Source organism: Osmia lignaria, chromosome 14 (assembly GCF_051020975.1).
Source record: "Osmia lignaria lignaria isolate PbOS001 chromosome 14, iyOsmLign1, whole genome shotgun sequence".
NCBI classification, from domain to species: Eukaryota; Metazoa; Arthropoda; class Insecta; order Hymenoptera; family Megachilidae; genus Osmia; species Osmia lignaria.
In genome coordinates this window covers 2847917-2864394 of record NC_135045.1, presented here as the reverse complement: position 1 = coordinate 2864394, position 16478 = coordinate 2847917, and the positions used below count along the sequence as shown (strand labels likewise).

The window sequence follows — 16478 nt, the reverse complement described above, 5'->3', positions numbered from 1 at the left end:
ATTTAACGCGCATCGATGCTGGTCACGTGTGCTGGCCATTCCACAATGGGCTTTCGAAAGCTGTCTGTTGCCCACGTGGACGTGAAACGATAAATCATCATGCATGAAAAATGCCACGTTATACCTTAAACCCCTCTCTACGAAATTCGCCTTTGAAGAAGAACATCTCAATTTTTAACATACATAAGTTGAAAGAAAGTATTAAACGTACAAACTTCAATTTAATCATCATTAATCTTCGTGTATCAAAAATGTTATCCCTGTCTTTTCAAACGTAGTGGTACACAAATTTTGTGAGAAAAAACATATTACTTTATTTTCACGTGACTGACAGTCTGGCAGCTTTTGGAAACTCATATTTCGTCTATCGAATGTGTTTCAACAGACGGACGAAAACAAAGCGTCTCGATTAGATCCAGTGTTCCAGGTACTTGTACAAATGGATGAGTAACATTTTCAAAAATAAGCTCAGACGAAACGATTTCAAACAAATTTATACGAAAAATAACCGAGGAAACAGGGTGCTTTTTTAAAACGATGATCAAAGTAGCAATGAAAATAGTTTAAAAACACATGTTTCTAAATTTATATTAAAAATATTAATGAATCCGTAAGCTTCGCATTGGTATTTTGGGGTAATCATGTCAGACTTTCATGAACAACTATTACGTACTCTCGTTAGTTTAAAAACGGACCACGTACGTAGATTGAAAATCGTTTTACCGTGATGTTTAGCGGTAAGCAGACTGAATGGATTATGATACTAATTGAAAAATAACTCACCTTTCCACATCGCGATCCAAGAGTGCCGGCGTGCTGGACGCTTTGATACGCCTCTGCGCCTTGCTCAGCCCAGGAATTCGTCTTCTCTCCTTGCCGGAGTACGCGTTCGAGCGTTGATCGTGGAGAGGCTGCAACGGAAAACATAATCGAAATTATTTTACACGTCGCTGACGCATAATTGCCGCGAACCGCAAGATATCAAAGGGGCTTAGGTGAAACAGAACCGGGTGATAACCTTAGGCGGGAAAGTTGCCCGGGCGTACGATCTTTCCCATGATTCGATACGCACGAATGCCCTCGATCGCTCCTTATCTATACACGATTATCGATTCGAACTCTATTATAGAAAAATATTCCACGTCGACGTGCGTGTCTCGTTAGTGAATTACATTTCGTAAGTCATTCTCAGCTTGCCTTATACCCCCGACTGCGTTTCCACTCTGCCTTCATTCACATTTCAGCCCATTATTTATTATTTCTTCTTTTTCTTCTTCATCTTCTTCCTCGGACACGAATCACGAGATGTAGTGCATAACGAATACGTTACACGTTATTGCTGCGCTGCCGTAACGGCGCTCATCAATTGACCACGGTTGGATTTATTATGCGAGTGCAAAACTTCTGTCGGTTTCTGTGTTATCAACTAACGGCTTTGTTTTATTAACCCTTTCGATCGGACATTGGCAAATTGCGTTGATATATTTTTTTGCGTATCGCACAGACTTTGATTTATAAAATTGACCCAGAAAACCACGATCCAATACTGTAAACATCTTAAATATACGTGACAAGATTTCTATTAACCGTGGAAAAGGGGCGTAAATGGCACGTTGCAACAACGTTTGATCCTATCTATGATTCCCGCCTCGGTGGATAGCATGTTTTGCTAATTAGAAGTCGGCTCCTCAAGCACCATTTACACCTGATATTTTAACGTTTCGAGAGAATGCACATCCGCTCATGAATTCCTAATATGGTTATCGTTCCACGTCAAACAAGAGAAAGAGATCGATCCAGTTATTTTTAATAGGATTCCTATAATTTGTGGCAGTGTGGCATGAAAATTTTCAGAGCGTTTAATTGAATCCTTTTAAATTGACTTCACTTTATATAAGAACAGTGTTTCTACGTGTTTCTGTTCAAAATAATATCCATCTGTTAATTACGATAATTAGTAAAAGTTTCCAAAGTTTGCGCGAACAGAAACGTTGACAGTGAATTATCCACGGGTTAAATCGTTCCATTTGGTGAACGGATCCGAATAAGGTAATATCGATCCCCGGTGTATGCACCTTCCGTGTTTTCTAAACGAGCTCGGACCAGGTTTCCGTCCACGGGGTGGCGGCGTTACGAAAGGGAGGTCGAGCAGTCACTTGACTCGTCGAGGACAAGCATTGTCCTCCTCGCTAGCTGCACAACCAAAGAATTCTGCAAGAAGTGCACCGAAATGTTTCGATGCTATTGTCCCGCTCCTTTAATTACAAATGGCCGTTTCACTCGATTCTACTTCCGTTTGCAACCCTTTTACCCGGCTACCCTCTTTCTTCAGGGGAACCTTTGCGTCAAACACATTCTTTCACTTTTGCGCGGATGGAAAGAATGAACCATTTAATTTTCTCCTTCTTAGACAGTTATTACATCGACTGAAATATTTTATCGTTCAAAGACATTTAAAAAACACTCTCGGTGACTGAAATTCTTTCAAATGAAAAATTGTAGAAAATGATTCGGTACGTATTTACGAGGTAAGCTGAATTCGAAATGAACGAATCAGACGTTTCTCGTTACAGTGAATGTAAACGTTTGAAAAATTGCAAATTTCCCAATTAAGTCTCGGCGCGCGCGTAAACATTGAGAAAACACGAGGGAACGAGGACGAGAAGCGGGAAAAATGTTTTACAAGATTGAATATGCGTACCCCGTGCGAGCGTTCATGCCAATTAAAACTTGTAATTAAAGTCGACGAGAAAAGTGCGATGATATCGGTGCCGCTGCTTTAAGGATACTTTAACAGTAAACATTGTGTTGAAATAAATAAAAGTTACTCGATCGAATCGAAAGTAACGCGATCGCACGCAGCGAAAATCTTCGATGAAATAACATCCAAACGAAAATGTTCCCGCTTTTGTTCCAGTTATACGAGCGACCATTCAAATTCGTCCGCAACAGTCGATGGAAAAACGATTCCACCAGCTGAGAAATATGCATTGATAATGTTTGCTTTTGTTGCGGTACATCCCGGTACACGATTCAAAATCATGGCCCGAGTCATCGAGCAAAATGTGAAATGTATCCGGTGAATGGTTCCATGGAAGAATGGATTTTCGAAAACACGAGCAATGGTTTATCGATGGCTGTAAAACTCTTTGTTTCGACGATGCGATGCTTCGTTACATTTTTCCAGAACAGTATTCGCACAGGGATTTATTTAGGTCATCATCAGCTCCAAACATGGAAACAAATGTGGAAAAATTACTTTGAAATTTTATTTAAAAAACGTTGAAACAAACTGTTTGTTTGTCGGTAAAAATGTGTAAGCCTGGACTAGGTATCAATTTTTCATAGACTCACTTGAGAAAGTAGACTCAAAGAAAATTTGTACAATTTTGTTAAATTATTATATACGTTTTTGTTCTAATTTGTCAACGTCAGCACGAAGTATTTTTTCCAATTCAGATTTTAAACGAGTAAATTTGAGAATCGCTAGACTTTAATAGATCACAAAATATATTCAAGCTCGTCCGAATTTTTGAGCGGCGTCAAACCTTAATTAATAGTTCTCTGAGAGCATTTGCATGTACCTGGTGCAGACTTTAACCTACATATCGATTCTAACGTGCCCAGGGCACCGATAATTGGAGGCTACCGAGGTCAACCCCAACGAATTATTCGTCCGTACGATTTTCGTGCTTTCGAATGTTCCCTAGGAAATCCCTCAATTGCTATTTGATTAAACATTCAGTTAATTTACTCTAGCGGAAGAGATTTTGACTTACCTCTCGATCTATAAGACCGGATTTTTCGGATGATTTATCGAAACTCTTTAAACAAAGGGTGCTTTAATGGACGTTGATACAATTATTTGAAAACTGACTGATCGATACGATAAAGATAATAAGGTAAAGTTACACTAAAGATCCCTACGTAGAATTGAAACGTTTCGTGGTAGCTTTCAAATTGAAAATTGTCTTCACCTTTGGAAGCGTCGATGAAGCGTCGATGAAGCTTCGTTCCATAGCGATCGAGGAATCGTGTCTTGGTGAATCGTTCAAGATGTTAGCCTTCGATTATTTTCAACGCCGTTAATTAAACATCAATCAAAAAGTCAGCCGAGAAGGGCAGTGTCGCAAAATTGTTTTCAAAGAGCGACGTCAGACGTTCGATATTCGCTAGACACGCGATTCATAATTTCCTGCTCGGAAACGACGGATTGATAGAACGGTCGAATGAATAATGGTCGACGTCTCAGACGTCTCAGCTAGTTTGAATGCATGCAGAAACGCGTATATTACGTTCTCACACGACTGGAAGCATTAACTGTACTTGAATTTTATTTTCTTTCAATAATTCTGATATCTATATTGCCATCATGGAATCTGTTTAACCTCTTCGCATCTTGCGAACGAATTTTTATCTAATACATACTTTGGATAAGATGTCTCTAGTATTCCTTATAATAAAACGAATCGAAAATTCCTGTACTATTTGAAACAAATTGTAACCAATTTTTCATTCCATGAAAAGTGAAGTACATCGATTTGTACCTGGGAAACATAATAAAATAAACAAACTGCAGCAAGCATGCAATGCATCTGTACGGAAGGTGCAGTCGATGAAAGGTGGATCTCATTAAATCGTGCAACGTATTCCTCTACCAAGTTCTATATATATTTTTTCTACCTCTGCTTAGGAAAAAGCTATGACTCGTCCCAGTTCCTAGTATCGTCTCTTATAAAACACGGTTGAAGCTTTTAGTATATTGGATAGCTTTACACAACGATAAAGACGTTCAAACCAGCCCGGTCCTTTAATTATTTTCACGCAGACGTGTTCGTCATTAATTAAACGACGAGAAAAGATTGCATCGCGCCACGAATCGTTCGAATGTTATAGAAATCATACGAATGTTTTGTAAGTAAAATGGAAAGAATTTCATTAAGGATTTCGATTGCGCTATTCGTCTGGTAATTAGGTCACGTTGATCCAGCAACTTGTTTCATTTTTTTACAAGTACGTGAAAACGAAAGGGTTAATGTTTCTACATATCGATCAAGTTATTGCATTCGAGTATAGACGCGAAGGTATCGCGACTGGCAACGACCTACATGCATCATTCACAGCGACGACAGTGCGCACAGGGTTCATTCACATTACAGGTAACAATGCGGCGTCGAATTGACTATATCTCCCACGTTTATGCACATGTCACTGTCACCAGAGAGCGGAGCATTTAGTTGACAATTAGAGGTAACAGTGCGGTCAATGGCACTGCAAGCCTCCCTGTGAATTCCATGCCAGCAAAGATAATAATACCTTCGCATGATGTTGCTCTATCTATTTATCGATTCTGTAATTCGTTATGGTTTCGAAATGTCGAATAACAGGGAATAAAAGTCTTTCTGAAAGTCTTTCTCGAGCAATGGTAGATCGTAAATGCATCAGTATCCACGCGTGATAAAGTCATCGAGGAAAGCTCGATCTACCGACACGAAGTAATCATTTGGAATAACGACGATCCTCGGGTTCGGATAAACCAATGATGGTTCTCGCAGCTGGTGCGGGAAGTCACGTCGAAGCTAGGATATCGTATCTAAGATTTGCATCTGCCAAGAGAATTTCACGATCTCACGGCACGAATGCGGAATGCACCCGTTCACGTTGATGCAGCTCGTAAAGCGGGGCCTCGCGAATTCTCTGGATCTCGATCGAGACGCCACGCGTATCCCCTCAGCCCGGAAACGTCGTCCATCGAGATTCCCGAGGTGCAAACCGAATCCCACTGTTCCTTCCGACACCTTTTCTTGCCGCATTAACATTGTATCAAGCACAATGGAGCGTCGGATGATTATCAAGCGGATCCGCGCCATTTCTATGGCAATCTGTCAGCTGCCACCCATGATCGATACCCCTTCTGCAAGTTATCCAGGACACTGTGCTGGATGCGTCAACTTCTCGGTCTCGGGAAAAGGTCATACCGTAAGAAAGAAGACGGAATGAAAGGAGGAAACAGGGCAAGACTAAGTTGATAACTTACGACGTCTTTGATATTTTGTCTGAGGCGTGCTAACAAGGGAACGCTTTGAACTTTTACCTACTAATTTAGATGAAACTTTACGGGTTTATAGAGCGATCCGAGACAAGGATAATGGTATACTTCATTTGATCCTAATGGTCTTTCAAGGTTCTAAAGCTTAATTTCAAAAGGACAAATAAAAATGTTTCAAATAAAAGATACCTAACGCTACTTTCCTTTCAAACAAACTCAAACTTTCCGCGAAGGATCGGTAAGAGAATACACTTTGGGAATGCAAGCAAATACTCTTAAGGTATAAAAGCAGAAACAGGGAAGCCTGCTTTCTTCCGAGTTACTCGGCTAAACTTAGAAACAGACGTCCACCAGCGTCGTTTCGGGTCAGCTTAATTAAACCTCGGAATGTTTTAGCCGACGAACTGTCGCATTGTTGTAAGTTCGCAGATTTATCTGGACCGTTGGCCCGTGTACCGCAAACAGAACAACTTAGAACGGTGATTTGTCACGTTGACCGTGATATTAATTGGGATCGTTACGCGTTTGCTCTCGCAATCAACGTTCCTTCGATTCACGAACTCGTGACGAAGGAATTTTTAGAATTCTGATCGTAATTCGAGGTTACGAGAAACAATCGTCTATACTCGTGTTTTTCACTTCGAGGAGGAGGATTGAGAAATATTCGCGAGCTTCATGAAATTTTGATAGTTGACTGCACAGAGATTTTTTTGGTTACAATGGAGAACGGGAAGCGAACATTCTCTTGTGGGAAACGAGTCAGAAAATCAGTGATAATTCCGCTGGAATCAGGAAACGCTTGAAAGCATTCTATCGATCGACCTCTGGGACTCTATAGATGCCTAAGAAGTTCGACAAAACCGCTTGAAAGTTGAACCAGGGAAAAAAGTTGAAAAGAAACTTTTCAAAGGATAGAACGCGGTTGATCTTCGCACGTTTCAAACGTATGGAAAGAATTCTTCCACGGAATATCAATCGTTTTACCTATTTTTAAGCTTGGCAAGTCAAGAATTAAATTAAAATTATTAATTGAATACTAGCAGCGGTCGCGTTAAGGTAATCGGTAAGGTAATCGGCGAACCGTGTACCGATTCGACTCGGTTGATCGAAAGACCGGCAGGATAGAGTTATCGAGAGCGATCGTTAGCAAAGAAATAATCGTATTTCCGGAGGGATTCAGGTACTCACGGAAACGGGAGCCGTGTGAGGTGTGGCTGCTTCCTGCGTGTGGTGAAGTCGACTGGGACTGGGGCTCGATCTTTGCGAACTCTGACCACGTTGCCAGGATCCTTTGTTATTGCTGAAAAAAAAATTAACAATCGGTTATTGTACGTTCATTATTGTTTAAATACAGAATAACTTTTGGATTTCCAAATTGAATGTAAACAAAATTTAATCAACTGCTCTGCGTCTATAAATTAGCAATTCATTAGTGTTTTAATAGAACCTATGCTAGGATTGCAAGAAAGAAACAGAAACTTTTACGTTTAAAATAAGAATGACATCGATCGAACGATTGCATCTGACAATAAATTATTATAGGGCCAGACTTGTCATCGTAGCTACGTAGTCAGCAATAAATTACGAGATCGAAGGTCTCCGGACGTGATTTACACGACTGTTCATCGATAATCGCCCTTCGCTGATGCAGACAATGATCTACGAGAGAATGATCTATAGCTTCGTGCACGGCCACAACCGTGGATCATCTTATTTCCCGATCTCCGCGTGAATCTGGCTTAGAAACTTTGTTCGTCGAGAGGATATCCTGTTTGATTTATAAACACGTTATCATGCTGCTTTCTATAATCATTTAATAAATAACCTCATTTTTTAAGCAACTCCATCGGGAGTTTCAAATCTGCCCTCCAAAGGTGATCATGGATCGTTTAAGCCTCTTTAACGAAGATGTATCTCTGAAGTAATCACTTTTTAATTATATTTAAAAGTTATTAGGTTATTAAGTTACTCCTGAGAAGAAGTTCCGCTTTGGAGTTTCAAGAGGAAGATGCACTCGTTGTTTCTAAACCGACCGATTTCATTCAGACCACTCCCAAGTCACGAAAGAGAATCTTCTCGTAGAAAGTGGAATGAATCGATGAATTTCTATCATTGCCTCGTGACCCGACTCTCCGATCGAAGATGACTCGTCTGTCAATCACCGGTTCCATTCCCGTCTACTTGCGAAAACTTGGGAAAAGAATCTCTCTTTGAACACGACACTCGAGACGCGATCATCTTTGCACCTTTTACTGACATACTACCGGGGTCCGTTCATGCTGTCGCCTATCAGCGGATCCATCGTTTATCACACCGCGATCTCCACGTTGAGCCGATAACGACGTATTAGGTCAGAGTGAAAGCATCGTGGGAATTGATTCGCGTGGCCCGAACGAACAGGAAGCGTTCGACAGTAAGGTCACGTCAAGGCGATGGAGGTGACACGATTAATGCCATTAACGTTTAACTTTATAGGCTTTCCTAGAACGCCACTATCCTAGCCAGACCTTCACACGGAACGCTCGTTATCTTTCGGATTTTTATCGTGTTTCATGGCCGAGGCAATTCGCGAGTTGCGCCTGGGATTAATTTAGTTCTACGAGAACGCAACCTCGATAGGGTAATTTAACGAGTTTGAGATTGGTGACATAACGTCGCGTGAAACGGGGTGAATAGAAATAGCGTATTTGATTAGAAGACAACCGTTGCTATTCCGAATGTCTTCGAATCTGGGTCTTGACCTACTTAACCCTTTCCTTACGAAGGGTGACTATAGTCGTCCTTAATTAATTACGAACCTTGATGGCTGTCGGCTGTGAAAATTTCGCAACGATCGACCATGAAAGATGTTAACAACATTTAAGAAGTATGCATATTTGAACGACGAGTAGTGAAGTTGATATTTGCATATCGATTCACCCTCTCGAGCTAGTATTTGCCAAGTACTCGAGAAGGAACCGGAGAATTTCTGTTTCTCATCGCGGAAATTGAGATATCGAAACGTCGCGGGTGAATCAGTCGCGTGTGTTCGCGAGGATATTAGCGAGTCTAACCCGGGGCGGATTTCTCGTCGCGAGATCCTGCTAATCCGGTCGTTATCAAGAGTTTCGTAATCATCAAGGTGCACCACACGTTGCACACCGGTGTCGGCCCGTTTTCCTGTTGAAAGTGCAAGCAACTCGGTCAATATTTCCAAGGCTGATGGAAACGAGACGGTTTCAGTGCCGGCACCGAACGAAACATTACAGAGGTTCTCGGATATTTATCTGAGCGAAGTACACGGGTTTGTACTTATAATTATCTCGAATGTTTAAAGTTTTCTGCGAGCCGAACCGATCTGTTGATTTCTTACCTCGCGTGTTCCATTATTTATTCGATCGTTCGACAACAGGCTTGGTTATTTCTTTTCTTAGAATAAGGTTGGTCTTTCCGAGTAAACATCAAATTCAGATCCCAAATCTGAATCCTCTTTGAAATGTTTGTTAAAACAATTGGCAAAAATAATGTGAGAAAAATAGCATTTAGTTTTTAGTTTCATCGAGATTGCAAATAAGGTCTCGATTCAATTATTTCTTCAAAGTAGAAGGAACTGAATTTTAATTCTGTCTTTATCCTTTGTTCGTTCAATTTGTAAAACTTCAGGTAAATATATTAAATAAAATTTCCAAGTTACGAACACAAATTATTTTTCAGTCAACAGTCGGGAGATAATCTCGCAGTATAAACGACGAAGTAGTCTCTCATTTTAATAAGAGAATTCGTAACGTCCTTAAAGATCTGTTCACACTCGAAAGTTAATTGTTGACTGATTTCATTGTCGCATTGAAATAGACTCGATAACAAGGAACAGCGACGCTAAGATGAATTAATTCTCTGACTTTACAATTCCAGACAGGATTTCAAGCTCGACAATAATACAATTCGCTGAGAAAATGAAATATTAATGTAAACAAGAGTTCGAAAGTGTACTTGGAAGAGTTTATTCCTAAGTATCATGTGGATCAATTTCTAACGATGTTCAATTTAGATATTTTCTCTCTAATTAACACGCTTTCGTCACTGTCGCAATTAGTTCGAACATGTTTGTTCGTCGAGTAACGATTCGACTGGTGTACGAAAAAGCTGGATTTGTGTAAAAAATCGCACGATTCACCTGTGTCAGTTGGCGAAACTTTTCGGTATTTCAGTGCTACGTTACAAGTTACTATTCGGATAACATTGATTTATGCAAACGCGGAATGTCCAACCTGCACCGCCAACGATAGCAGAATTTTTTATCTTGTTTCCATAAAATCTCGTAGCTGTCGTATATGTCTGGTGTACCCTCTTTCCCTCGAAAATCGGGATGCTCGTTAGTTTCGTCGGCAAATGCGAGTCGAAAAATTATTTTATGTTTTTCTCGACGGATACGAGCGAGATTTTTTCACTAAAGCACATGTAAAACAGAAACTAACATCAAAGGAAATGACTGATAAAAATTGCGATACTGAATTTCAATGAGATATAATTCTCATTTTCATAATTATTTTTTATCATGCCACACGTAAGTTGCAATTTAAATCTGATCCCATGATAATACTAAAAAATGATGACAGACGAAAGAGGGAAGAACGCAATCAAAAGGATCACATCGAACAGAGTGAAAATCGCTTATTTATTTAAACGATCGATCCAGTTCCGCGAAAGGGACTGTGAAGTGCAAAAACGCTTGCATCGGAAGCGTGATCGGGATAAAAGGGTTAAGGGCTGGCGTTAAAACCAGAATTTATTCGATGCTTCCCTATCGACGCGTTTCAACCGCGTCCTCCCTTCCTCTTGGTGTATTTCTTTTTTTTTTTGTCAATGGATTTTCGCGGTATGCGGCACAGATAAATCGACGCGCACCGTGCAAATAAACAATCGCATTTATCGCCCTCAGGATTCACGTGGGTGTTCCGTTACGAGCCGCAAGGATCGCTCGTAAAATCTTACCGGTTTCGCGATACGGCTCCGTTCATCCAGCTGCGACGACGCGATCGCATACGAATGAACCTGCAGTTTTATTTCGCCCGTTCGAAACCATTCCACCGGCTAGCCGCGTTTTTAAATCGATCGGCAAAACCTCGTGAATCTACGAAGCGCTCGTAAAAATTCTCGTCACTGTTACTGAATCGACTCGAACGCTCGTATCCGCGACAATTTATGACCGATCACGCTGGGAAATCGGTAATCGCCAACTTTGGTAGCGATCGCACGGTGAAAATTTATTGTTTCCCTCAGAGTGTACATTGGACAAAATTAATATAATTTTGTCATTCTAAAGCAATCAATTCTTATAAGAGAGATCACACTTTCTCCTTTGTTAACTAAAAGTTTCTCCTGTCCAGAGTTATTGAAAAATCTCTATTTTCCCCGTTTTATTTTTAATTTCTTACCGATTCCTCTTAGCAAGGTTACAATACTGTATTCTTTATGTGTTCGAAGAAGAAGCCGAACGTACGGTAAACGTGAAACACAAAAATAGTTTACCGTTTTCAAAAATAGAGTCTACGAATCGTTTTACAGCATCGACGTTTTCGGTTATTGTATCAAGGTAAAGTCAACATCCGATTGAACGTATAGTTTTAAAATACATGCATCAGAATTTGGATTTATTTTGGAACGCAACAAAAATGGTTGTTTTGCGAATCAATGTGAAAGAATCTCGTTCGATTGAAAGATAAAGAAAAACAAAGGAGGTTTCTGGTAGACTTAGCGGCCCACATTCCGGGTAAATATTTTCGAAAATTTTCGTATGCTCTGTTTATCCGAAGAAAATCTTACTACGAAATTCTTGCTCGAAACGTTCTTCGTTCTTACCTCGAATGCTAAACTACTTTGATCTCATTTTTTGTCCTGTTAGTCGACCCGATCAATTAACCCGATCAAATGCACTAATTGCAAAACGTTCGAGTCGATTCACAATGTCCAAGTTCCTCTGGAAAGTATAGCAAAGTGCTCGTTAAAATCTAGGGTCTTATCAATTAATATTTACGTTCGATTGCACCGGATAATACGTTACAACCGTCTTGAGAAACAACATTGACGTAACAGAATTTAATAATGAATCACGACTTCCTTTTTCACAACTGTAACTCTTTCGTACCGCGTAGATTCCGTAGACAACGAGTCAATTTTTATAGTACAAAGTCTTCTGGATCCTGTTTCAAAACGTACAACCTTACGTGCCCGAGTTACTTCAGTTCTGAATAACAAAGTGCACCACGCGATATCGTGTTTCACGAAACAAGCGGATGAAAATTTTTATAACTAAATGAACGTTCGTTTTACGAACGATCGTTCAACGTTAACAAGCTATAACGTCTGCCTGATGAGTTGAAATTGAGGAAGAATCGGTGATTAACTACAGCGCTGACGCAACGATGTTGATCGAAAAATCGAGGGATCGGTAATGGCGGAGTGACGAGTCTCATCGAGAAAACTCTTCGCGTCACAGGTGATTTCTGTACTATGTTTTATCACTGACACGGATTTTGATACATAAATCTCTGCCGACCGTAAATCACGGAACGAAGGTGTCGAAAAGACGGGGTGAAAAACGTGTTTTTTTTTTTTTTTTTTTGCTGATCGCGTCAAAAAGTTGATTCAATCGGGAGAATACGCGTTGATGCTATCATTAACTGATACATCCATGATTCACAAAAATCTTACTATTATTACAACACTGAATTTTTAATTTTCAACCTTTATTCCAGGGCTGTTAATTATTCAAAAATTTTTTTTTAAATTGTACCTCGATTTTCTTTGAAAATTTTTGCTCCTACCCTCGACAGCAAACATGATCAAAAGAAATTCCGAAGGTCAGCGTAAACTTTCTACCCAGACTCTAAAGAAAAACCTGAGCTTGCCAAATTCTGCTCCTCAACCGAGCCGCACCCATGCTCCCAATAAAGGTAATTGTGGTAAGGGTGATATGGAAAGGGAATTGCGGACATTCTCGAGTGATCACTTGCAGTCGTCTGCTGTAATTAACTCAACCTGGAAAATTAAATGAAAACAACGCTTCATTCTTCTCAAGTCGAGTATTTAATTTTTCGTAGAAGGGGTAGTTTTTCGATTAATAGTGGAAACTCAGAAACAAATGCGTAATAAATTGTAATGTTGACAAACAGATAGTTTAAACTGCGCTGTTACGATATCGATAAATCTCTGTAGTTTAACTGCGATGACAAGTTCCTGAATTATAGTGTTAGAACACTTGCGAGTTACGATATCAACGAAATTTCGTATCGTGAAATTATTATGTCAATAAATCGTTGAACTGTGAACTTACGATATCGACAAGCAACTTGATCGATCCTCGATACCAACAAATTTCCGTGTTGCCGGCTTATCGCTGCAACAAAAATGCCAAGAGAACAGAGTAGGGTGCGAAAATGGAATAGAAATAAGAAATCGATTCTTATATAAAAACGAGTACTTCGCTTCTCGTGAAGATTTATTATCAACTACGTTATTCTCAATGACGAGTCATTGAAAAAACAAAGAATTATAGGAATACTATGATTCACGTGACGTGATAATATATCGAATAATAATCGATGACTAGACTGCGGATGTTTGCAGAAATGTATATTTTTATGAGATCTTGAGAGAAAAATATGTTTCAACTTTAATCTGCAATATTATCGTCTAAATGTTAGATTCTAAGAAATACAAATCATTTCTAAGCGCCCGATTTGCGCTTTGTTTTCTCAAGGGGCGACTAATACTTGAAACACTTTTTAGCTTTCGGTACGAATACATTTGAGAGACAATTTGTTAGAGACGTCAATGTCGACGCGATGTGAAAGCGTCGATGGTGTGAGACACAAAGAAAAGAGAAATCGAGTACTGTGTCATTTACGAGAGCTTTTTCACGGACCAAGTTTTCAATCTGCCGAACGACTGGAAAGCGTGGAAAAAATCTAGGTCCCCGGGGACGAAGCAAAGAACATCGAGCTCTTGTGTGCCCTCCGCTTTGAGGACGCTCGGAATAATTACAATATCGTAAAAGTAAGTTCGTTTAGTTCTCAGTTGAAAAGTTTCACGGGAACTGGTAACGAGAAAATTCGACGTCTTCGGGAACTCGAAGAAAAGCTTCCCCTTCAAAGATTCTCGTTAACGTTTGATATTGTCTCGCGAGAGGCGAGCAAGGAATTGCAAATTTTTCGAAAATCTAGTTAAAACTTTGCTCTTGCCGCATCGCTTGAAAACAATTGTAATAAATGTTTCGCTCCGATTGAAATGTTTTGATAAAAGGAAAGTTCGAAACGGGTGAGCTTCGCGAGAACATCGATGCTAGGGGGAAAAAAAGCGCTTTTCAGAAATTTCGTTCGGATTTCGAAAGCGAGAAAAAAGAAGCGAACGCACACGCGACTTCATCGACGTTTGATTGCGAAGCATCGAACAGAACGAGAGATAACCATAAATCGTTCGGGACGCGTTTTCGCGTGTAAAGTGCAATCCTATTTGCCAATTCATATTCATGACGAGGCGCTGCAATCATGCATGGCGTGCTTTCAATAATACCCGAATAATCTGACGTTCGAATCAGAATCTACGCATGGACAATGACACTTAACGAGTGTTAGCCGTTTCACGCTTTAATCTCTGCCTTTATGCGTGATTTTATTCGTCGATTAAACGAGGAAAAATGAAATTTCTATCCGTCCCGTGATGTTATAAGTTTCATTGATGAATTATCAATACAAAACTATGTATTTAAATGGTGCGATAAATAAAAATCACGTTCGAAGACATTTTCTATTTCTTATTTCCATCAACCCTTAAAATCGAAGCGTCAGAAATTTTTCTACAGAAAACCACGTGTCTGTAAATGGGCGTAACACGATTTCCCGAGAACGAGGGCAAAAAAAAAAAGAGAAATAGAAAGGTTGGAACAGATCCAAAATCGAAAAAAAAAAGATACTAAATCGATGCAGTTGAACCTAGAATCGTGTTCACTCTTTTTTTTTTCTTTTTCATTGCCCAAAAACCAGTTGGACTGTGAAATAAACTTTTCGTGGTACTCTTTAGTCTCTATTCGACACACCGACACGTCGGTAATATAAATAAAACATCTTGATATTTATTTTGTAACTTATTTCTTCCTACGAACCTGTGTGTTTCCATAGTATCGGAAAAACATTCTGGATATTGCGTCACCGGTTAGGTCTGAACGAGGAGAAAAAGCCTCCCTTTTCCTGTTTTATTTCCTTTCCATGGAAGGTCATTGTCAACGAAGAAGAGGGAAACTTGCCGTGGAGCAATCAGACGGCCGTACAAGCGGCATCAGCAAGCAAGAAAGAAAAGGGAAGAGAAAAGAAGGTAGACTTGAAGGAATAATGAAAAAGAAAGTAAGAGGGAAGGATAGAAGGTACGGTTGAGCAAATTCCAGCATCGTTCTGGTAGCTCGTAGAATGGCGACGCGTTCTAAGGCCACGTTCGCACGAAACGGAAGCTCCTTCTACCCAATGCTCGTTCTCGCAGTTCCCAGAACGATCTTAAGAGCACTATACTGTCGGCTTTTGTTTTTGTAATAACGTCACGTTGCTACTGCTTCGTTTGTTGTTTGGATTTAACTCTATTCGACTTTAGTAACGTCTAACTGTTTCTCCCTCTTCAAGTTCCCATTTCAACGAATTGTTTGCATTGGGTACATAAGGATTAGGTGCTAATGTTAAATTCTAGAAAATTGGTAGATTTGTAAATTAATTCTATGAATAATAATAATTGTAGACTGTATGCAATGTGTGGTCGTCGAAGTACTAAGCTAATTTATGAACTCTCATTGAAAAATATTTTACTAAAAGCATCGAAGATTATTTTGATAAAGGAACCAACAAAACTCTGCATCGAATACATTGATATATTGACTAACAAATGGGGAAGTTGTAAAAAGATAGGGCGATTACCGTAAAATCTCAAATAATAATCTGAACACCCAAGTATAATGCACCTAAAAGTTTCCGATGAAATGGAAATTAATACACAATACTAATTCATAATTTTTCAAGATTATACTTCAAATATAAGGTTAATACAAATGTTTTCCTAGAAAATTCTAAAGTACTTGACGTGTACAAGAATTCGAAGCACAGATTTAGTCAAAGATATTTTATGTACGACCCAGAGTCTGATGGAAAATGTCGGAAAATGTATCGTAGAAAAGATAGAGAATATCAGATTTTTCATTCTCCCATTTCTCATTCGTGTCAGGGGCTCTTCTATGAAAAGCTTGATCCGTAAGTTAAGTCAAACCGAAGTTACTGCTTTTCGCAAGTTAAATGGAACAAATCCGTTCAACTGGAAAGGATCTGGATTGCGAAGAGATCCCTTGTATCCAGAGGTTTTCAACTTGCTTCGTATTTCCTTATTTTTCCCTAATACCGTGAACGACCACGTTCAT

The 16478-nt window shown here is 39.6% G+C and overlaps 1 protein-coding gene across 5 annotated transcripts in view; it reads right to left on the bottom strand.

Moving 5' to 3' along the window:
* The window catches only part of RhoGEF3 (Rho guanine nucleotide exchange factor 3), a 109872-nt gene that overhangs the window by 13457 nt on the left and 79937 nt on the right, over positions 1-16478 (bottom strand). For 4 of the 5 annotated variants that reach the window (XM_076692116.1, XM_076692115.1, XM_076692118.1 and 1 more), the window contains 3 exons: positions 13362-13424; positions 7238-7349; positions 784-911 (listed from right to left, as the gene is read on the bottom strand). In XM_076692116.1, the coding sequence (XP_076548231.1) occupies positions 784-911; positions 7238-7349; positions 13362-13424 (303 nt within the window). The remainder of the gene's footprint in view (positions 1-783; positions 912-7237; positions 7350-13361; positions 13425-16478) is intronic. The other variant, XM_034330694.2, reaches the window with a different exon arrangement.